At 46.0% G+C, this 22,661-nt stretch overlaps 1 protein-coding gene across 1 annotated transcript; it reads right to left on the bottom strand.

Moving 5' to 3' along the window:
- Window positions 1–1,827: 1,827 nt before the first annotated feature.
- LOC139404928 (histone-lysine N-methyltransferase SETD2-like) lies at window positions 1,828–22,459 on the bottom strand (the record flags this gene model as incomplete). The annotated part of the gene is made up of 12 exons (XM_071147467.1): window positions 1,828–4,205; window positions 5,189–5,290; window positions 6,533–6,607; window positions 16,540–16,657; window positions 16,844–16,992; window positions 17,413–17,538; window positions 17,710–17,916; window positions 18,171–18,831; window positions 20,058–20,376; window positions 20,519–20,567; window positions 20,662–22,113; window positions 22,331–22,459. Coding segments are annotated over 12 exons (3,549 nt in total), but the record flags the coding sequence as incomplete, so codon positions are not given.
- Between the last annotated feature and the right edge of the window lie 202 nt (window positions 22,460–22,661).

The raw sequence follows: 22,661 nt of genomic DNA, 5'->3' as shown, positions 1-22,661 counted from the left end.
GTTTGCAATGAAGGTCTACAGTAGTCTCAACAGCAGTCTGTAGGGTAGCACCATGGTGTAGCCGGAGGACAGCTAGCTTCCGTCCACTTCTTGGTACATTGACTTCAATACAAAACCTTGAAGGCTCTTGGTTCCCACCCCCTTCCATGGACTCACACAGTAATTATGACAACTTTCAGAGGACATCCTCCAACCTATCAGAGATCTTGCAGCATGAACTGACATGTCAAACCAATAAAAGGAGCAGATAATTAATCTAGAGCTAGCTAGCACTGCAGTGCATAAAATGTGGTGAGTAGTTGACTCAAAGACAAAGAAAATAGTTTAACAGTTGTCAACAAATTAATTTCTTCAAAAATGGAGGAGAAGCAAGAGCGCTAGTGCCATTCTTTCACTTTCAGTTTCACTTACTTAGCTAGCAAATGCAGCTGGCTAGTTTAGCCTATTGAAACACCCTGCTCAAACAGAGGGATGCTATGTTAGCTAGCTGGCTATGACAGATGGATGCCATGGTAGCTAGCTGGCTATAACAGAGGGATGCTATGTTAGATAGCTGGCTATAACAGAGGGATGCTATGTTGCCTAGCTGGCTATAACAGAGGGATGCTATGTTAGCTAGCTGGCTATAACAGAGGGATGCTATGTTAGCTAGCTGGCTATAACAGAGGGATGCTATGTTAGCTAGCTGGCTATGACAGAGGGATGCTATGTTAGCTAGCTGGCTATGACTACCCAACACAACACTGGATCTATTCCAAGTCAAGGTAAACTTTTAGTTGTATTAAGTTTTTGCCCCTGGACCGCTGGTGTAACGTTACTACATGATTGTAGCGGGTTTACTAACACATTAGTTATATTAGCTGTTGACTAGGACATTACTTTAGCTGATAGGAGGACAACAATGTAGGCTGTGTATAGCGGTTATGACATGGTCTGGTTTAGAAAGTTTTTTTCGTCTGGTCACATAAACGAAGGGAAAAGGTTGAGAGGGAATACGTGGCTGCTCTAACACTGAACTGTGTTTATGCGTGATCAGTGGTGTATTCTTCTGTTGAAACACGTTTCTTAAACGAAAGCAAACAAAACAGGGATACAAATTCCATGCATTTGCCCAATATTAATTCTCGTTTGCAACTGTTGGACTAATGATTACACCCTAGATCAGATAGATGCAGACAAGAGTGTGCAAGGCTGTATTGAATGTGTCACTGTCATCTTACATTTTTATCTCGACCTGTGTTGAAAACTTTCATTCATTGGCTAGGTTGTAGCAACCTCATGATGGGTATAGGGAACATTACAGTATCATGTAGTAGCCTAAACCTATCGATGTTACATTGAACTGGGTGAATGGAATATGAATGACAGTCATCCAATATGCTGGAATAGAAATAAGGCCACGCTCATGAAAAATAAAAGTGCTCCCTCAGAGGCACAGACCGCCACTGTAACAGATGCATATCTGTATTCCCAGTCACGTGAAAGCCATAGATTAGCGACCTAATGAATTGTTTTCATTATATGAACTGTAACTAAGTAAAATATGTGAAATTGTTGCATTTATATTTTTGTTCAAATCAGTAAACAGGGCATCTACATCTTGTCAAAAGTAGTGCACTAAATAGGGAACAGGCTGCCATTTGGGATGTAGCCAGCCTGTCCCTCCATGTGCACCCTGTATTGAAGGGGTAAGTACACAGTGAAACAGGGATTGGGTGGAATGCAGTGCACTACTGGGTGTCTAACCATGTAGTGGAGGAACTTCTCAGTTGGTTCTGGGTAAACGCTAGAAATATTTCAATAGTGTGCAAGTTGAAAATGGAATACACATTTTTACAAAAACTTTATTTTTCTTTTAAAATGTTTGTACACTCAGCATGACAATGTGCTTGCACAGTACTTACAGTAGAGTTGGGGTGAAACTCTTTTTGTACAAAAAAAAAAATAAAAGTCTCAAAACAAACAAAACAGAAAAATGCTGCAACCCCCACCACCAAAATAAAACTCAAACAAGAGGCTGTGAATCGGTGGAATCCTGGCTTTAGCTTACAGAGGAAGGGGGTGTTGATTTGAGCTGCTGGAGCAGACAGGGGTACTCACTTCGACCCCCCCCCCCCCCCTTCATTCACCTGTGTTTGGTATACTGACACCAGGCTATTGACAGGTTATATCACGGACCAACAGTCCATCCTTTCACAAAGACTCTGCTTACCTAAACATTCTCAAACTATTTCTCAATATATTCACATATAAAGCACTATAATACATGTGTGTTTGAACATGGTTTTAATGCAATTTAAATGGTGGTGAGAGAGTTACCTAAAGGATTAACGACCCCAAGTCTATGAACCGGTAACCCTGACGACAGGACACAAACCTTGTTACCCCGGAGACTAAGGAGTAAAACAGCTTGTGTAGCAACAAGACGACAGCACAGGCGCCTCTGATGCCCGTCTAAAGGAATTATAATAGTAAAAAAAAGAGTTAAAATGACCACGCCCCATTGTAGAGGAGGGGGGTCGAAACGGAACGAGGGACAGACTGACTGACACATAAGCATCATGTGTCTGATAGCATCCAAATCCTGTTCACTTCATAGTACAAGTTAATTAAAGACAAAAACATTGATCAATAACCCCGTCCCCTGCTGTTCCTTATTCACCACCAAGTCCTGTCTGTCTGTCTGTCTGTCTGTCTGTCTGTCTGTCTGTCTGTCTGTCTGTCTGTCTGTCTGTCTGTCTGTCTGTCTGTCTGTCTGTCTGTCTGTCTGTCTGTCTGTCTGTCTGTCTGTCTGTCTGTCTGTCTGTCTGTCTGTCTGACCCACTACTTGATACAGTCAGACGAGTAGGCGGACTGAAGAGAACAAGCTTCATAATAAAGTTCATTCTTCAATTTTTGTATTAAAAAAAAAATTTACTCAGGGAGGGAGCATTGGAACATGGACTACGTCCCAAATGAACACTATTCCCTACATAGAGCTCTCGTCTAAAGTAGTGCACTCTGGGATTCCCCTATAGGCCCTGGTCTAAAGTAGTGCTCTTTTTAGGAAATAGGGTGCTATTTGGTAAGCAGCCATGGAGGAATTCCCATAAGTACACCAGTCAGCACGATAGAACCGAACCCAGCCTCCATCCGGACCGAACCCAGCCTCCACCCGGACCGAACCCAGCCTCCATCCGAACAGAACCCAGCCTCCATCAAGCATTCATATAACAACAGAGGCGCCGGAGGATTGTGGTCTGAAGGCAGGGAGGGCACCAGATACCCTAGTCCAGTCAATAGCTGGCTTGGGGGTGTGGCGGGCGGGCGCACCAGGGGAAAGCCAGTCATATGGACAAACAGCGATTTTGTCTTTCTTTACACGGATCCATTTTGACCAGTTAATTGCCACTGCTGGACTTCATTCAGCAACATCCCAACAGTGGAAAAACATTGAAGAGCAATTTAAAATGGTGGTATGTCTGACTCTTTCATGAATCCTTTTCAGACAGGGGAGGAAGAGTTCTAGAGAGAATATGTAGATAAGATTTGAAAACATTGTTAGTTAGGTAAGAAAGTTAAACTGGAAAAAAAATGTAGAAAGCTAACATGATAGTGACACTATAGGTCAATGTAGCACCCCTCTCTGGGTCTGAGTGCCAAACAGCACCCTATTCCCTACTTAGGGCACAGAGAATAGGGTGCTAGTTGAGACGCAGCTTAGGTGTCGCACACTTCTCTGTGGACACTTCACCTGGATCCTCCGCCCTTTGGGAGACACCTCCCTCCTCGCCATGATTCTCGCCCCCCTCCCACTAGTCCCCTCCCATTAGTCAGTGGGCCCGGCGGCAAGCCTTCAAGGCATCAGTTTAAGACACCGTCTTAGTCAACATAAATATGTGTCTGGAGTGATCCCACCTCCACAGTTCAGTTTCCCAGCGTGACTTGACTTTAATCTGGGTTTCAGTGGGTCTCCTTTCACCGTTTGTGGGCCCCAAACAACTGTAGCCTAATCATATTTTCAAGTCTTGATCCCCGTTCTGTTCCTCCAGTCAGACGCAGTGTTAGTCCAGCTCAGTGTCCTCTTTGGGCCGGTAGATGTTGTCGAACTTCTGCATGTATTTCTTGATGTACTCCTTGGTCTTGTGCTTGACGTTCTCGTTGCACTCCAGGTCCTCTGGGTTCTTACAGGACTTCAGCTCCTTGTTCATCACGCCGTGAGTTAGCTGGAGGAATAGAAAGGGGGAGACAAGGAAGTCAGATGTTTCTCCTGACAACAACATCGGTAATGGGTAACTTTCCCATAATTCCCAAGTTTTCTAGAATCCTGGTTTGAGGATTCAGGATCTTCTGCTAATTCCGTCCCGATTCCATTAATCTTCCAAACATGATTTCTGGAAAACCTGGAAAGTTATGGGAATTTTACAACCCTGCAACAACAAAAGTGAAACTAGCTCCATCAAAAGGAAGAATGGAGGTTAGGTCACACTGTGAAGAGATGAGGCTTTCATTCTGACTGATCCATTTCATGAGCTTTGTTCTCCTCCTAAAAATGTAGACAGTGAAATATCAGGGCTGCGTCCCCAAAAATCGCAGCTTTCTTTATAAAACGAGTCAATCCAAAACTTTAGCTGGCGCTCTAGTTTTTAAGAGGTTCTGCTTTAAGGGTTTGTTCTGCACGGTATTAAATCAAAATGTGAGCCAGTTTACTTGGCCTCTCTTTTGTTTATTGTGACCATGTGCTCAAGAGTAGTAGTGTGTCCAAATGGCACTCCATTTAAACAAGTCCCCACCGAGTTGTGGTTGTCAACCCAGAGAAACACTCAAAACTACTTGAGGGGGAAAAAAACAGAGCTTTATGCCCTTTGAAAAAAAGAATGCTGGCTGAGCACTGAGTGAGAGAGAGAGAGAGAGTATGTCCCAAATGGCACCATTTTCAATACATAGTGCACTACTTTGGAATAGGGTGCCATTTGGGATACAAATGTGAGCTGAAGGTTCAGGCGTTTAGTTCTGGTCTGGGGGAAGAGCTTTAGTGAGATGTGAAGGGGAAAACCTTTATCCTTTCAAGTTAATTGCTATTCAGGACTTTAATTCAATACTCTGACTGTTGGGAGAGGTTCATGTTTTGGATGGTTTGAGACAATAAAATACAAATATCCAAATTATTGCTTTCCACACACAACCCCCCCCCCACCCTCCCCCCTACCTTTCTGGCAAGGTGTTTGAAATCCTCGGTGTTGACAATGCGTCCCAGTTTGCAGTCTGGTTTCCGGAACGGATTCAAGCAGGTCACAATGAACTGTGACATCTAAACACAGGAAATAGGAGGTCAAATCGATCGTGTAGAGATGACATTCATTACATTTCAGTCATTTAACAGACACTCTTATCCAGAGCCACTTACAAGTCCATTCATCTTAAGATAGCTAGGTGGGACAACCAAGTATCTCAGTCATAGTAAGATGGGCTTGACATTAACTTGTAACTTTTTTAGCCACTTGTCAAATGTGCAAACGCGGCTTTGATCTAAAAAAAATAACATCTCACAAATACATAATTGAAAGACCACTTGTGCCTGTCAACGCAGAACTACTATAATTATACTCTGATGAGCTCTGCAGAGACCGGTAGGACCGAGAGTAAAACATCGCATCCCGGGGACACTTTCCATCCCTTTCTGATCGGAGTAGCCTAATTGTTTGATATTGTTATTTTACTTGTCCATTCAGACAACTTAAAGGTGTTGAAAGCGTTCCACAGGGATGCTGGCCCATGTTAACTCTAATGCTTCCCACTGTTGTGGCAAGTTGGCTGGATATCACCATGTGCAATGCCAAGCGTCATTTGGAGTGATGAATCACAATTCACCATCTGGCAGTCCGACAGAAGAATCTGTGTTTGGCGGATGCCAGGAGAACACTACCTGTCCCACCCAATGCATAGTGCCAACTGTAAAGTTTGGTGGAGGAGGAATAATAGTCTGAGTCTGTTTTTCATGGTTTGGACTAGATCTCTTAGTTCCAGTTAAGGGAAACCTTAACACTATAGCATACAATGACATTCTAGACAATTCTGTGTTTCCAACTTTGTTGGAAGTTTGGGGAAGGCCCTTTCCTGTTTCAGCAGGACAAATGCCCTGTGCACAAAGCGAGGTCCATACAGAAATTATTTGTCAAGATCGGTGTGGAAGAACTTGACTCGCCTGCACAGAGCCCTGACCTTAACCCCATCAAACACCTTTGGGATGAATTTTAACCCAGACTGCGAGCCAGGCCTAATCGCCCAACATCCGTGCCCGACCTCACAAATGCTCTTGGCTGAATGGACGCAAGTCCCTGCAGCAATGTTCCAACATCGAGTGGAAAGCCTTCTCAGAAGAGTGGAGGCTGATATAGCAGCAAAGGGGGAGACCAACTCCATATTAATGCCCATGATTTTGGAATGAGATGTTCGATGAGCAGGTATCCACATACTGTTGGCCATGTGTAGTTGAGGAGGAGGTGAGGAGAGGAGGAATCACAGGAAGACTGAGATATGGACGTTGACTCACCTCTTTCCGGAACGTCTCCTTGCTCCTCTTGGCCAGCTCACTGGATGTGTCTGCCTCTGCTGTCTTAGTAGAGAACTGTGGAAACACACACACACACACACACGATGGGAGAGATGAGAGAGGTCAGGGAACATCTCAGTCTATAGAACAGTCACGTTTCGTTTGACTTGCTTGGTTCGGCCATGGATTAATCTAAAACGGTCGCCTAGCAGTCTGTCTTGGTTATAGCTACTGTCATTTTCTCAGCTGTGGCAGACAGCAGCAGGCGGCAGCCATTTCTTGTAGCTAAAAGGCCCAGATCAAAGGAAGTGAGGCTGTATCAGCCACACCATGGAGACCATGGATGAACCATGGCAGGTGTTGAGCCGAGGCCCTGGACTTCAAGGCCAGTGGGGAAGGCAGGCAGGCCACACCTGGTCACCAGCCCCCTCCAACAGGAAAGGAGGGAGCCACACAAAGCAGGGATATCCTGCCAGGATAAAGGCAGGGCTCCCTCTCCGGCTAACAGTACCCACCCTACTCAGCCCCAGAGACAAGCCGTAGACAGTTGATGATGCCCCCCCCAGAGACAGGCAGTAGACAGTTGATGCCCCCCCAGAGACAGGCAGTAGACCGTTGATGCCCCCCCAGAGACAGGCAGTAGACAGTTGATGTGCCCCCCCCAGCCCCAGAGACAGGCAGTAGACAGTTGATGCCCCCCCAGAGACAGGCAGTAGACAGTTGATGCCCCCCCCCCCCCCCCAGCCAGAGACAGCCAGTAGACAGTTGATGCCCCCCCCCCCCCCCCCCCCCCCAGAGCCAGCCAGTAGACAGTTGATGCCCCTCCCATGCACCAAACCAAGGTGGTGAGGATCAAAGGGAACCACAATAGATTCACACACAGCTCTCCTTCGTGCTTCCTGAGGGGTGGTGTGCCCACGGAGCGTACCAGGGAGAAGCATTCAGACTGACAAGAGAACACTTCATGAGCCAGTGTTTAACCTAGATTATTTTCCAGGTGGGATGCAAAGTCCTCTAACCAAAACACCAAATTATTATCAGGGGTCAACAGAGCTAGGGAAAAGAGAGAGAGAGAGAGAGAGATGGAGACATCTCATCGTAAAGAGAGAGAGATGGAGACATCCCATCGTAAAGAGAGATGGAGACATCTCATCGTAAAGAGAGAGAGAGAGATGGAGACATCCCATCGTAAAGAGAGAGAGGACATCTCATCGTAAAGAGAGAGAGGACATCTCATCGTAAAGAGAGAGAGGACATCCCATCGTAAAGAGAGAGAGAGAAGACAAGACATCTCATCGTAAAGAGAGAGAGAAGACAAGACATCTCATCGTAAAGAGAGAGAGAGAAGACATCTCATCGTAAAGAGAGAGAGAGAGAAGACATCTCATCGTAAAGAGAGCGAGAGAGAAGACATCTCATCGTAAAGAGAGAGAGAAGACATTTCATCGTAAAGAGAGAGAGAAGACATCTCATCGTAAAGAGAGAGAGAAGACATCTCATCGTAAAGAGAGAGAGAAGACATCTCATCGTAAGAGAGATGGAGACATCTCATCATAAAGAAAGAGAGATGGAGACATCTCATCGTAAAGAGAGAAGACATCTCATCGTAAAGAGAGAGAGATGGAGACATCTCATCATAAAGAAAGAGAGATGGAGACATCTCATCGTAAAGAGAGAGAGATGGAGACATCTCATCGTAAAGAGAGAGAGATGGAGACATCCCATCATAAAGAGAGAGAGATGGAGACATCCCATCATAAAGAGAGAGAGATGGAGACATCCCATCATAAAGAGAGAGAGATGGAGACATCCCATCATAAAGAGAGAGAGATGGAGACATCCCATCATAAAGAGAGAGAGATGGAGACATCCCATCATAAAGAGAGAGAGATGGAGACATCTCATCGTAAAGAGAGAGAGAGAGATGGAGACATCTCATCGTAAAGAGAGAGAGATGGAGACATCTCATCGTAAAGAGAGAGAGATGGAGACATCCCATCATAAAGAAAGAGAGATGGAGACATCCCATCGTAAAGAGAGAGAGAGAGATGGAGACATCTCATCGTAAAGAGAGAGAGATGGAGACATCTCATCGTAAAGAGAGAGAGAGAGATGGAGACATCTCATCGTAAAGAGAGAGAGATGGAGACATCTCATCGTAAAGAGAGAGAGATGGAGACATCTCATCGTAAAGAGAGAGAGATGGAGACATCTCATCATAAAGAAAGAGAGATGGAGACATCCCATCGTAAAGAGAGAGAGATGGAGACATCTCATCGTAAAGAGAGAGAGAGAGATGGAGACATCTCATCGTAAAGAGAGAGAGATGGAGACATCTCATCGTAAAGAAAGAGAGATGGAGACATCTCATCGTAAAGAGAGAGAGAGAGATGGAGACATCTCATCGTAAAGAGAGAGAGAGAGATGGAGACATCTCATCGTAAAGAGAGAGAGAGAGATGGAGACATCTCATCGTAAAGAGAGAGAGAGAGATGGAGACATCTCATCGTAAAGAGAGAGAGAGAGATGGAGACATCTCATCGTAAAGAGAGAGAGAGAGATGGAGACATCTCATCGTAAAGAGAGAGAGAGAGATGGAGACATCTCATCGTAAAGAGAGAGAGAGAGATGGAGACATCTCATCGTAAAGAGAGAGAGATGGAGACATCTCATCGTAAAGAGAGAGAGATGGAGACATCTCATCATAAAGAGAGAGAGAGAGATGGAGACATCTCATCGTAAAGAGAGAGAGAGAGATGGAGACATCTCATCGTAAAGAGAGAGAGATGGAGACATCTCATCGTAAAGAAAGAGAGATGGAGACATCTCATCGTAAAGAGAGAGAGATGGAGACATCTCATCGTAAAGAGAGAGAGATGGAGACATCTCATCGTAAAGAGAGAGAGATGGAGACATCTCATCGTAAAGAGAGAGAGATGGAGACATCTCATCGTAAAGAGAGAGAGATGGAGACATCTCATCGTAAAGAGAGAGAGATGGAGACATCTCATCATAAAGAAAGAGAGATGGAGACATCTCATCATAAAGAGAGAGAGATGGAGACATCTCATCGTAAAGAGAGAGAGAGAGATGGAGACATCTCATCGTAAAGAGAGAGAGAGAGAGATGGAGACATCTCATCGTAAAGAAAGAGAGATGGAGACATCTCATCGTAAAGAGAGAGAGATGGAGACATCTCATCGTAAAGAGAGAGATGGAGACATCTCATCGTAAAGAGAGAGAGATGGAGACATCTCATCGTAAAGAGAGAGAGATGGAGACATCTCATCATAAAGAAAGAGAGATGGAGACATCTCATCGTAAAGAGAGAGAGATGGAGACATCCCATCGTAAAGAGAGAGAGATGGAGACATCTCATCGTAAAGAGAGAGAGATGGAGACATCTCATCATAAAGAAAGAGAGATGGAGACATCTCATCGTAAAGAGAGAGACATCTCATCGTAAAGAGAGAGAGAGAGATGGAGACATCTCATCGTAAAGAGAGAGAGAGAGATGGAGACATCTCATCGTAAAGAGATGGAGACATCCCATCGTAAAGAGAGAGAGATGGAGACATCTCATCGTAAAGAGAGAGAGAGAGATGGAGACATCTCATCGTAAAGAGAGAGAGAGAGAGAGAGAGATGGAGACATCTCATCGTAAAGAGAGAGAGAGAGATGGAGACATCTCATCGTAAAGAGAGAGAGAGAGAGATGGAGACATCTCATCGTAAAGAGAGAGAGATGGAGACATCTCATCGTAAAGAGAGAGAGATGGAGACATCTCATCGTAAAGAGAGAGAGATGGAGACATCCCATCGTAAAGAGAGAGAGATGGAGACATCTCATCGTAAAGAGAGAGAGATGGAGACATCTCATCGTAAAGAGAGAGAGAGAGATGGAGACATCTCATCGTAAAGAGAGAAGACATCCCATCGTAAAGAGAGAGAGATGGAGACATCTCATCGTAAAGAGAGAGAGATGGAGACATCTCATCGTAAAGAGAGAGAGAGAGATGGAGACATCTCATCGTAAAGAGAGAGAGATGGAGACATCTCATCATAAAGAGAGAGAGAGAGATGGAGACATCTCATCGTAAAGAGAGAGAGATGGAGACATCCCATCGTAAAGAGAGAGAGATGGAGACATCTCATCGTAAAGAGAGAGAGATGGAGACATCTCATCGTAAAGAGAGAGAGATGGAGACATCTCATCGTAAAGAGAGAAGACATCTCATCGTAAAGAGAGAGAGATGGAGACATCCCATCGTAAAGAGAGAGAGATGGAGACATCTCATCGTAAAGAGAGAGAGATGGAGACATCTCATCGTAAAGAGAGAGAGAGAGATGGAGACATCTCATCGTAAAGAGAGAGAGATGGAGACATCTCATCGTAAAGAGAGAGAGATGGAGACATCTCATCGTAAAGAAAGGGTCTCTCCCTCTCTGGAGACACACATATGAAAACATTTCAGCTCAGAGACAAAAGGGCCCAGTGCGTAGACGCTAAACCAAGAAACCACAAACCTGGTTTCCATTACGATCAAAGAAGAGGGGAAACAAATGACAGAAAAGAGAGAGAGAGAGCGAGCGAGAGCTCAAGAGAGAAATGCATAATAACCATTCCTACAACCCATATAGGCCCCCTCAGATCAGACCTATGACACTCCTGCCTACCCCATGCCCCCCACAAAGAGGGCCTCAACATGGAAGTCACACATACACCCAGGCTAACAGGCCCAACCCCCACTCTTACACTAGCCCAAGCCAATGGCATGTACCAGATGCTCAACAGGCTCTGCTCACACTTACTGGTCTGGGGCCAAACCCCACGATTAACAACATTGGACACTTTATGGAACACAAAGCCTTCACTATCTCATCCTGGAATATCCAAGGCCTGAGGTCATCTGCCTTTGGCCTAAAGAGCAGGAACCCAGACTTCACTAAAGAAATACAGACATTGTCATCCTACAAGAAACACGGTATAGAGATGGACTTCAGTGGTTACCCTCTAGGTTACAGAGAGCTGGTAGTGCCATCCACCAAACTACCAGGTGTAAAACAGGGAAGGGTCTCAGGGACTTTGCTTATTTGGTATAGAGCAGACCTAACTCACTCTCTTAAATGAATCAAAACAGGAACATTTTATATTTGGCTAGAAATTCAAAAGGAAATGAACTAAACAGAGAAAAACATCCTACTGTGTGCAACCTATACCCCCCTACTAGAATACCCATACTTTAATGCAGACAGCTTCTCCATCCTGGAGGGGGAAATCAATCATTTCCAGGCCCAGGGACATGTACTAATTTGTGGCAACAAACACCTACCTGGAAGTGACAGCATTCCCTTACCCATCCATATAACCCCCTAGGCACAACTACGACAATCTAACCAACAAAACGGGTCAACTCCTGCAGCTCTGTCACACGCGGGGTATAGACACATAGTCCATGGTAGGCGTCGAGGGGACTCCTATGGTAGGTACACCTACAGCTCATCTCTTGGCAGTAGTACCGTAGACTACTTTATCACTGACCTCAACCCACATTCTCTCAGAGCGTTCAGTCAGCCCACTGACACCCCTATCAGATCGCAGCAACATCACAGTCTATTTGAAAAGAGCAATACTCAATCATGAAGCATCAAAGCCAAAGGAACTGAATAATATTAAGAAATGCTATAGATGGAAGGAAAGTAGTGTGGAAACCTAACCAAAAAAAAACAATTAGGCAAATTCAATCCCCGTTGGACAACTGCCTGGACAAAATGTAATAGTGAAGATGTAAACTTGGCAGTAGAAAACAAACAGTATTTTTCAGCTTCCCTATAAAATCAAAACTGTCAAGACAACCTAAGAAAAGTAGCAACAATGACAAAATGGTTTGATGAAGCAAAAAAAAACTAAATAAATAAATTGAGAAACCTATCCAACCAAAACCAGACCCAGAAAACCTCAGCCTACGCCTTCACTATGGTGAATCACTAAAACAATACAGAAAACCTGAGTCTACGCCTTCACTATGGTGAATCACTAAAACAATACAGATAACCTGAGCCTACGCCTTCACTATGGTGAATCACTAAAACAATACAGAAAACCTGAGCCTACGCCTTCACTATGGTGAATCACTAAAACAATACAGATAACCTGAGCCTACGCCTTCACTATGGTGAATCACTAAAACAATACAGAAAACCTGAGCCTACGCCTTCACTATGGTGAATCACTAAAACAATACAGATAACCTGAGCCTACGCCTTCACTATGGTGAATCACTAAAACAATACAGAAAACCTGAGTCTACGCCTTCACTATGGTGAATCACTAAAATAATACAGAAAACCTGAGTCTACGCCTTCACTATGGTGAATCACTAAAACAATACAGAAAACCTGAGCCTACGCCTTCACTATGGTGAATCACTAAAACAATACAGAAAACCTGAGCCTACGCCTTCACTATGGTGAATCACTAAAACAATACAGAAATACACTACGGAAAAAGAAGGAACAGCAAGTCTGAAATCAGCTCAATGTAATTGAAGAATCCATAGAATCTAACCACTTCTGGGAAAATGCTAAAGAAACAACACAAAGAGCTATCTATCCAAAAACAGAGATGTGTGGATAAACCACTTCTCCAATCATTTTGGCTCTATAACAAAGAACAGCAAAAACATATACATGATCAAATACAAATCTTAGAATCAACTATTAAAAGACTACCAGAACCCACTGGATTCCAGAACCCACTGGATTCCAGAACCCACTGGATTCCAGAACCCACTGGATTCTAGAACCCACTGGATTCTCTAATTACATTGAATGAACTACAGGACAAAATACAAACCCTCCAACCCAAAAAGGCCTGTGGTGTTGATGGTCTCCTAAATGAAATGATAAAATATACAGACCACAAATTCCAATTGATATGCGTCAACAACAACCTTGGGAAAATCGTCTGCATTATCATCAACAGCAGACTTGTACATTTCCTCAGTGAAAACAATGTAGTGAGGAAATGTCATGTTGGCTTTTTACCAAATTACCGTACGACAGACCACGTATTCATCCTGCACTCCCCACTTGACAAACAAACAAACCTAAACAAAGGCAGTTTTCTCATGCTTTGTTTATTTCAAAAAAGCCTTCCACTCAATTTGGCATGAGGGTCTGCAATACAAACTGATGGAAAGTGGTGTTGGGGGGGAAAACATACAACATTATAAAATCCATGTACACAAAACAACAAGTGTGATAAAATTGGCAACACACACACATTTCTTTCCACAGGGCCATGGGCTAAGACAGGGATGCAGCTTAAGCCCCACCCGCTTCAACATATACATCAACGAATTGGCGAGGACACTAGAACAGTCTGTAGCTCCCATCCCCACCCTACTAGAATCTGAAGTCAAATGTCTACTGCTTGCTGATGATCTGGTGCGTCTGTCCCCAACCAAGGAGGGCCTACAGCAGCACTTAAATATTCTGCACAGATTCTGTCAGACCTGGGCCCCGACAGAAAATCTCAGTAAGACAAAAATAATGGTGTTCCAAAAAAGGTCCAGTTGCCAAGACCACAAATACAAATGACATATAGACACCGTTGCCCTAGAGCACACAGAAAACTATACATACCTTGGCCTAAACATCAGCGCCACAGGTAACTTCCACAAAGCTGTGAATGATCTGAGAGACAAGGCAAGAAGGGCCTTCTTTGCCATCAAAAGGAACTTAAATTCAGCATACCAATTAAGATCTGACTAAAAAAAATACTTGAATCAATCCATTACCCTTTATGGTTGTGAGGTTTGGGGTCCGCTCACCAACCAAGAATTCACAAAATGGGACGAATACCAAATTGAGACTCCACATGCAGAAATCTGAAAAGATATCCTCGGTGTACAACGTAAAACACAAAATAATGCATGCAGAGCGGAGCAGGAATGATATGTGGGTTGGATCTTGTACCTCCTAAACCTAGTTCACCCTTACTTTCAGATGTTGATGAAGATGTGTGGGTTGATTTAACAGCTCCTAAACCTAGTTCACCCTTACTTTCAGATGTTGATGAAGATGTGTGGGTTGATTTAACAGCTCCTAAACCTAGTTCACCCTTACTTTCAGATGTTGATGAAGATGTGTGGGTTGATTTAACAGCTCCTAAACCTAGTTCACCCTTACTTTCAGATGTTGATGAAGATGTGTGGGTTGATTTAACAGCTCCTAAACCTAGTTCACCCTTACCTTCAGATGTTGATGAAGCTTTTAAAAAGATGTGATTCACTGCATCAAATCAACTGCATCTGCAGCTAGAGCTATAGTGTCTGTCTACATCTACTTTAGACCAGGACACATAGGGTAGTGGTGCACTATGTAGAGAATAGGGTGCCATTTTAGGATGTAGCCTCTGCATGACACTCCAGACTAGAGGCCCTTCGGGGGGGTGATTTTCTCTCCCAGGAGAGGAACCACAGCTGAAAATAATCCCTTTTCCAACATCTTCAATTAACCGATGGGAGGAACACCATCATCATGTTTTACACACAAGCACAAACATTCCAGGAAGCAAACCAAGCTCAAATATTTTTTCTTTCGCACCGATGAGTTAGAGTAGATCTGTTTTCCACACCATCATCTATTAGAAAAACCTTGTGTCCAAAAACCACAAGGCAATGTAATGGATATTATAGCAGGGTTTCTACTCCTAGACTCACACCACCACTAGGGGCTCGGACCTAAAGACTGTATGGAACTCTGCTGACCATGTATGACCATAGTCCCGTGGACAAATTACACTTTAGTCCCTGGACAGTGCACTACATTTGACTAGAGTCCTGTGTGAATCTGATTCAACCGTGAGACATGAGATTTGGGTCCTATTCAAATACCTTAATAACCACCCACCCACCCAACCTTCCGTCCTTCCTTGAGGAAATCACTGACCTACCAGTCAGATTGGTGAAAGTAATGAGACATACAGATCAGTGCCCACGTTGTCCACGTTTCCATCCAACCTCCTTATACGAGTAAAGTACTTGTCGGATATTTTGTTGTTGTCATGACAGGCCTGATGGAAACACAGTAAATGTGTCGACAAAACAAAATATTCTTGACAAGGTGAGATCTTTTTGTGTCTATAAAATGAATAACGCGAGAAATGTCGTCAAAAATGCTTTTATGCTCAAATACTGATATAATAACCATTATATGGAAGTAAACTTGGAGTCATGCGATGACATGTTGTGTGATCCTCCCACTACGACTGGTCAGGAACGCCTGCAGTTTATTAGGCTGCAGATGAGATAAACGATTCACTTCACAGGGTGGTGAGCTTGATGCTCCTTTCCAATAAACATCCAGAGAAGAGCATCAATAGAGTTGAAAATGAGAAATTTAACTTGAATTTAAACCGCAAAAAGTATATTTTTTTAACCTTTATTTAACTAGGCAAGTCAGTAAACAACTTCTTATTTTCAATGACGGCCTAGGAACAGTGGGTTAACTGCCTGTTCAGGGGCAGAACCACAGATTTGTACCTTGTCAGCTCGGGGATTTGAACTTGCAACCTTCCGGTTACTAGTCCAACGCTCTAACCACTAGACTACCCTGCCGGTTGTGTAGAAAGCCTCAACCTGAACACACAGGAATAAGTGTTGTAAGTCCCAGGCTTCCTACTGTTGTGGCCCAACGCTCTAACCACAAGGCTACCCTGCCGCCTCAAGTGCACTGTCATCACACACAGCCTTTCATCTGCAACAAGTCAATTTGATGGAAACATCTCTGGAGGGAAAATACACAATGGCTTTTATGCAGATTGTAGAATATTCGTCACCAATTGGATGGAATCTGTCACCAATTGGATATCTGTCACCAATTGGATATCTGTCACCAATTGGATATCTGTCACCAATTGGAAACCTAGCTAGTGATTATATCAAGGAAGGAAGGATGCATTTGAAAGGCCTTGGCCTGTGTGTTTTCAGGGTCAAAGGTCACCTTGGAGGGGTTCTCGTCGTAGGTGGGCGTCCCCAGGTCCATCTCAGCCTCGTGGTCTAAGCTGTGAGAGTCTTCACTGACCCCGTCCCAGCTGCTGGGAGGATCCCACTGAGTCTGCCTGTAGGAGGGAGGGGTTAGATACACAGTAAGACACACAATTCCAGGCAGACAAACGCAGCCAGACACACAGAGCTAGTCAGACATGTGCAGTCAGACCGACAAGCTGACAGATACACACACAGTCACAAACGCAGACGGGCAGAGACCCAGGCAGAGACCCGGGGCAGAGACCCAGGCAGCCTACCTGGTGATGACGTGATAATAGTAGATCTTTCCCTCTCCGTCCCGTGCTACCTTCCAGCTGGGGGGCAGGACAATGGTTTTGGGTTTGGGAGGAGAGGGAGGGGGCAGGTCTATCATACTGTTGGGGACTAATAGAGTGTTGGGCATCTCCTGCACAGAGGAAGAGAGGCAAGTGAAAAGGCAGGAAGTCTCCTCTAGTGGTTAGAAAACAACTTTTTATGAGACCTTCAGCATGATAAAAAACATAGTATGAAACTGCCGGACAAGAATCAAGACGACTATCACGTTGATACACTGCCTCCCCCTTGTGGTAGCTTGGGGAAGGGTACGGCCAGACAGATTTGGTGTATGAGGTAGTGAGACAATGTTTTTGTTTTGTTTTTTCAACGGAGTCATCCGCTGACGGATGATGGACAACCGAGAGGATGTGCAACATGTCGACCTTTGTGAGTCTGCAACTAGTCTGAAAGTCATTGACTTTGTGTGAAGTTTTAACAGACAACTACGGACAACGATTAATGCATATATTTCATCAGTGTTCGTGCCTCTGGGTCTGGCTGGAGGCCTTACCTGCTGGACAGTCTGTGAGGTGACGATGGTAGTGACCGTACCCCCCTGCTGAACCACCACTCCTTGCTGGTGACCTGTGTACACCGGCTGACCATGGAGGTAGTTGGCAGCCGGATCAGCGTAGGCCTGGCCAGAACAGGGTTGACAGATCACACAGAAATCACACAGATACTCAGAGAGAGACCTTCTGATCTAGTCATGAAACAGGTCTTTTTTCATGCGTTGTTTGAAAGCCTCGATCTACGAAGGGCGATATGTGTTGAGTGTTCATGGACACTGTGCAGTGTGTGTGCCTACCTGCAGGACAGGTGTGTTAGCCTGTGGATAGGCCGTGGGGATACTGTAGATGGTCTGACAGGGCTGGCCCTGGTAGTAGATGGCTGTCTGGGTGGGAGGTGGTGCTGGGACAACCTGGTACTGTGGTGCTACCTGGGTCTGTACCGTCACAGCCTGCTGGGTGGTAGGGTCCCACAGCGTGGCGTAACTCCCCTGGCCCGCCGACACCTACAACAATAATATAGGACGTTTGGAGTTAGGGGACCAGACGGAATTTGCAACTTGCACCGATGCGGCCAATTAAAACTGTTTACTCGCACAGTCAAGTCAAAGGACCAAACGAGGCCAATGGCAGCACTCTGGGGCCATGAATAATAATTCATGTTATTTACAGCGCTTTTCAAAACACCGAAAGTCACTTTACAATAAAAAATCAAATAAAAAACCCGTTAAAATGATGAGAAATATAAAAAGTAAAGCACCTGAGGGGGCGCTGACACGGCTGACAGGACGCCTACACCCGGGTCCTGGCCCGCCACGCTGGGCTGCTGGGCATACTGCTGGGCGGTGCCGGGGTGGAGCTCCAGAGGCGTAGTGGGTTGGTGGATGTGTTGGGAGATGCTGGAGAGGTTGGAGACTGGAGGGGGCTGGGAGGTAGAGGAGGGAGAGGTCATGCCCAGCTCGGTGATCAGAGCCTGGGGAGGGGTCTGCTCCAAGACCAGAGTGGCTGGGACCAGGGGCTCCACGGGAGGGGTAGGCAGCAGCACCTTGCCTGCGTTGGGGTTGACGGGGTCCACGTAGGTCTGGAGGGGGTAGCCGGGGGGGTAGTGGATGAAGCCAGCTGGGCTGGTATTGTAGGTCAGGGCTGCATCGTAGGCTAGAGTCTGGAGTTGCTGCTGCCGCTGTTGATGTTGTTGTTGTTGATGGTGTTGTAACTGTTGATGTTGTTGTAACTGTTGATGTTGTTGATGTTGTTGATGTAACTGTTGTTGTTGATGTTGTTGTAACTGTTGTTGTTGTTGTTTCTGGACCTCGCGCTGGGCCACCTCCTGCTCAAACAGCTTCCTGCGCTCCTCTGTGGACAGCTTGGTGCGTTCCTTGGTGATGGAACGGGTCTTCTTACTGCTGTTAGCCAGGTCAAACCTAGAAACACACAGTCATTACTACTGTCTACAGAGATCAACACAACAGACATTTCTACAAGTCAACAACAGGTTTGGTATAAGTCCCAAATGGCTCCCTATATAGTACACTACTTTTACCCAGAGCCCTATGGGACCCTATTCAGTACACTACTTTTAACCAGAGCCCTATGGGACCCTATTCAGTACACTACTTTTAACCAGAGCCCTATGGGACCCTATTCAGTACACTACTTTTAACCAGAGCCCTATGGGACCCTATTCAGTACACTACTTTTGGGAAAAGGGTGCAATTTGAAAAGGAACCTAAAGTCATCAATAGTTTTGTTTCTAAAAGCGTGGAAGTTTTCTAGAATGATTCAGAAAGTCCATTCAGTCATTCAGTCAAAGGACATGTGATCGTTCATAGCTAGTCAGTCTATATGTTGGTATTCCAGCCAGTCCTACAGTCCAAGGACATGTGATCGTTCATAGCTAGTCAGTCTATATGTTGGTATTCCAGCCAGTCCTACAGTCCAAGGACATGTGATCGTTCATAGCTAGTCAGTCTATATGTTGTTGTTCCAGCCAGTCCTACAGTCCAAGGACATGTGATCATTCATAGCTAGTCAGTCTATATGTTGGTATTCCAGCCAGTCCTACAGTCCAAGGACATGTGATCGTTCATAGCTAGTCAGTCTATATGTTGTTGTTCCAGCCAGTCCTACAGTCCAAGGACATGTGATCGTTCATAGCTAGTCAGTCTATATGTTGGTATTCCAGCCAGTCCTACAGTCCAAGGACATGTGATCATTCATAGCTAGTCAGTCTATATGTTGTTGTTCCAGCCAGTCCTACAGTCCAAGGACATGTGATCATTCATAGCTAGTCAGTCTATATGTTGTTGTTCCAGCCAGTCCTACAGTCCAAGGACATGTGATCATTCATAGCTAGTCAGTCTATATGTTGGTATTCCAGCCAGTCCTACAGTCCAAGGACATGTGATCATTCATAGCTAGTCAGTCTATATGTTGTTGTTCCAGCCAGTCCTACAGTCCAAGGACATGTGATCGTTCATAGCTAGTCAGTCTATATGTTGGTATTCCAGCCAGTCCTACAGTCCAAGGACATGTGATCGTTCATAGCTAGTCAGTCTATATGTTGGTATTCCAGCCAGTCCTACAGTCCAAGGACATGTGATCATTCATAGCTAGTCAGTCTATATGTTGGTATTCCAGCCAGTCCTACCGGTCCTCCTGTCTCCTGCTGCTCCTCTCGTATGCTGAGGGCGGTGGGGAGGTGGAGGCACGTCTCCTCCGTCTCTCTGTGATGCGGGGTGTCTTCTCAGAGTCTCTGTCCCAGTCTCTGTCCCGGTCTCTCTCCCGGTCTCTCTCCCAATCCCTGTCCCTTTCTCTGTCACGCTCCCTGTCACGTTCCCTGTCCCGTTCTCTTTCTCGATCTCGTTCCCTGTCCCTCTCCCTGTCCCGCTCCCTCTCACGTTCCCTCTCACGTTCCCGGCTGCCGGAGGGGGTGCGAGCCGGGGCGGCGTCTCGGTCTCGACTACGATCTGTATACGTGGAACAATGGAAACAGGTTAAAGCCTCACCAACGGTAGGCTGTCAGCACTGTTGAAAATAAAACGTGACACTGTAACAGGTGTGGACACAGAATGGTGAGAGAAAGAGCAGGAGAGAGGGGCAGAGGCCTACCGTGTATCTCTTTCTCCACCTGGCTCTTCTTGGGGATCCTGTACACCTCCTGAAGGATGAGTCACACACCACACATGTAAAAAACAATAAACTCAGTGTGTGTGTGTGTGTGTGTTTATTTATTGATCAGTGTTTGTCCTTGCCTTCAGGTCCTTCCAGCTGTCCAGCAGCCTAGCAGCCATGTCTCCTATATCCACAGCACTGAGCAGGGCTTCCTGGCTCCTCTCGCTCTCTACATCAGACACACCCTCCTCCTCATCCTGCGAGGGCGTCCCCACCGCCGCAGGCTCCACGGGGACCACCGGAGAGGGAGGTGGAGGGGCCTCCGAGGCAGGGGTCACTACCTGGGCAGCGTCCTCAGTGCCAGGGGCCACCTCCGGGGGACCCTCGGGGGCCACCTGGCCTGGATGTTCCTGGCTGCCTGGAGCCTTTTCTGTATCTTCAGTCCCAGTCTCTGCTGTGGTGGTCTCCTCTTCCTTCTTCTCCTCAGCAGGCTGCTCCGCTGAAGGGGTCTCAGTAACTTCCGTCTGAACTGGCTGAATAGGTGATGATTCCTGGACCTCCACGTTGGCCTGCTCTCCTGCCACAACCTCCCTCTCCTCCACTGACTGACTTGCCTGCTGCTGCTCCTCCTCCTCTCTGCTCTCCTTCTGTCCCTCACTCCACTCGTTTTTCACCACCTCGTCACCGCCCTTCTCATTCAACTCCTCCTGATCTGTAGCGTCTTGGCTCTCCGCTTGGGGTTCTGTGATCTCCATGGTCTCCACCACCTCCTCTGGTGTCTCCTTCAGCTCTGTGACTGGCTCTTCTGGCAGCTCCTCCGTTGTGGGAGTCTGAGCCTGGACCTCAACCACCAGCTCTATGACTGGCTCTTCTGGCAGCTCCTCCGTTGTGGGAGTCTGAGCCTGGACCTCAACCACCAGCTCTGAGACTGGCTCTTCTGGCAGCTCCTCCGTTGTGGGAGTCTGAGCCTGGACCTCAACCACCAGCTCTGAGACTGGCTCTTCTGGCAGCTCCTCCGTTGTGGGAGTCTGAGCCTGGACCTCAACCACCAGCTCTGTGACTGGCTCTTCTGGCAGCTCCTCCGTTGTGGGAGTCTGAGCCTGGACCTCAACCACCAGCTCTGTGACTGGCTCTTCTGCCGGCTCCTCCGTTGTGGGAGTCTGAGCCTGGACCTCAACCACCAGCTCTGTCTTGGACCGTTTGCTGCTCTCCACTGGAGGCTCAGATCGCAAGACCTCCTCGTCCTCCATCTCCTCTTCATCCTCCTCCTTACCGTCCGAGGCCTTGCTGGCGTCCGACATGGCGCTGTCCAGGCTGTTCTCGCTGATCTTGAGGCGACGGTAAACGGCCCGTTTGGGAGTGTCGCTGTCCAACTCAGGGCCCAGTTTGGCGACGGAGGCAGAGGAGCCGTCGGGAGTGTTGAGAGGGGTCTGGGCGCGAGACATGTTCTCACTGGAGTAGCCGTCCTGTTCGGCCCCGGGGGCCTGGGGGAGGGAGTGTGTTTGGGCCCAGCGCTGGATGAGGCTCAGGACATGACTCTCCTCCAACATGTTCTTAGTGGAGATAGGCAGCGCTGACAGGGTCTTCATGATCTGGAGACACAGGGAATAGTCAGTTGGTTACAACACACACACACCTTGTTTTGATATTCCTAGGCCCTTTGTTTTAATTCAGTCTGAATTGGTTTATTCTAAAGTGCATTCTCATATAGATTCAGTGATCATGTTTGTCATGATCACAAGTGTGAGGGATGAGCAACCGACGTTAAATATACATTTTTTTTGGACTCCGAACAGATTTAATTGTCACCTGAAACTGCAGTTTGATGTTGTTGACACCGTTGCCCTTGGCTTCAGAGAGCTCCACCATGAAGATCCACAGTAGAGACAGACCGTGATGGTCCAGGAACTGCTTCAGACAGGATGGGCTCTGGGTATCCTGTTCATACACAACCACCAAGTCAACATTATGGTAGAGAAACCCTCCACACAATAACACAGTACACAGACATCCCCAATACAATACACCCTCCACACAATATAAATATAACAACTTATTAAATCACATTCTATTTGTCACATACAAAATAAATAAAACTAAATAAAACAAGCAACTGAAATAAAATGTTGGTCCCAAATGA

The sequence above is a fragment of the Oncorhynchus clarkii genome, unplaced genomic scaffold, assembly GCF_045791955.1.
Source record: "Oncorhynchus clarkii lewisi isolate Uvic-CL-2024 unplaced genomic scaffold, UVic_Ocla_1.0 unplaced_contig_10383_pilon_pilon, whole genome shotgun sequence".
NCBI lineage: Eukaryota > Metazoa > Chordata > Actinopteri > Salmoniformes > Salmonidae > Oncorhynchus > Oncorhynchus clarkii.
Note: the sequence above shows the minus strand (reverse complement) of the source record. Positions and strands in the feature narration are given on the sequence as shown.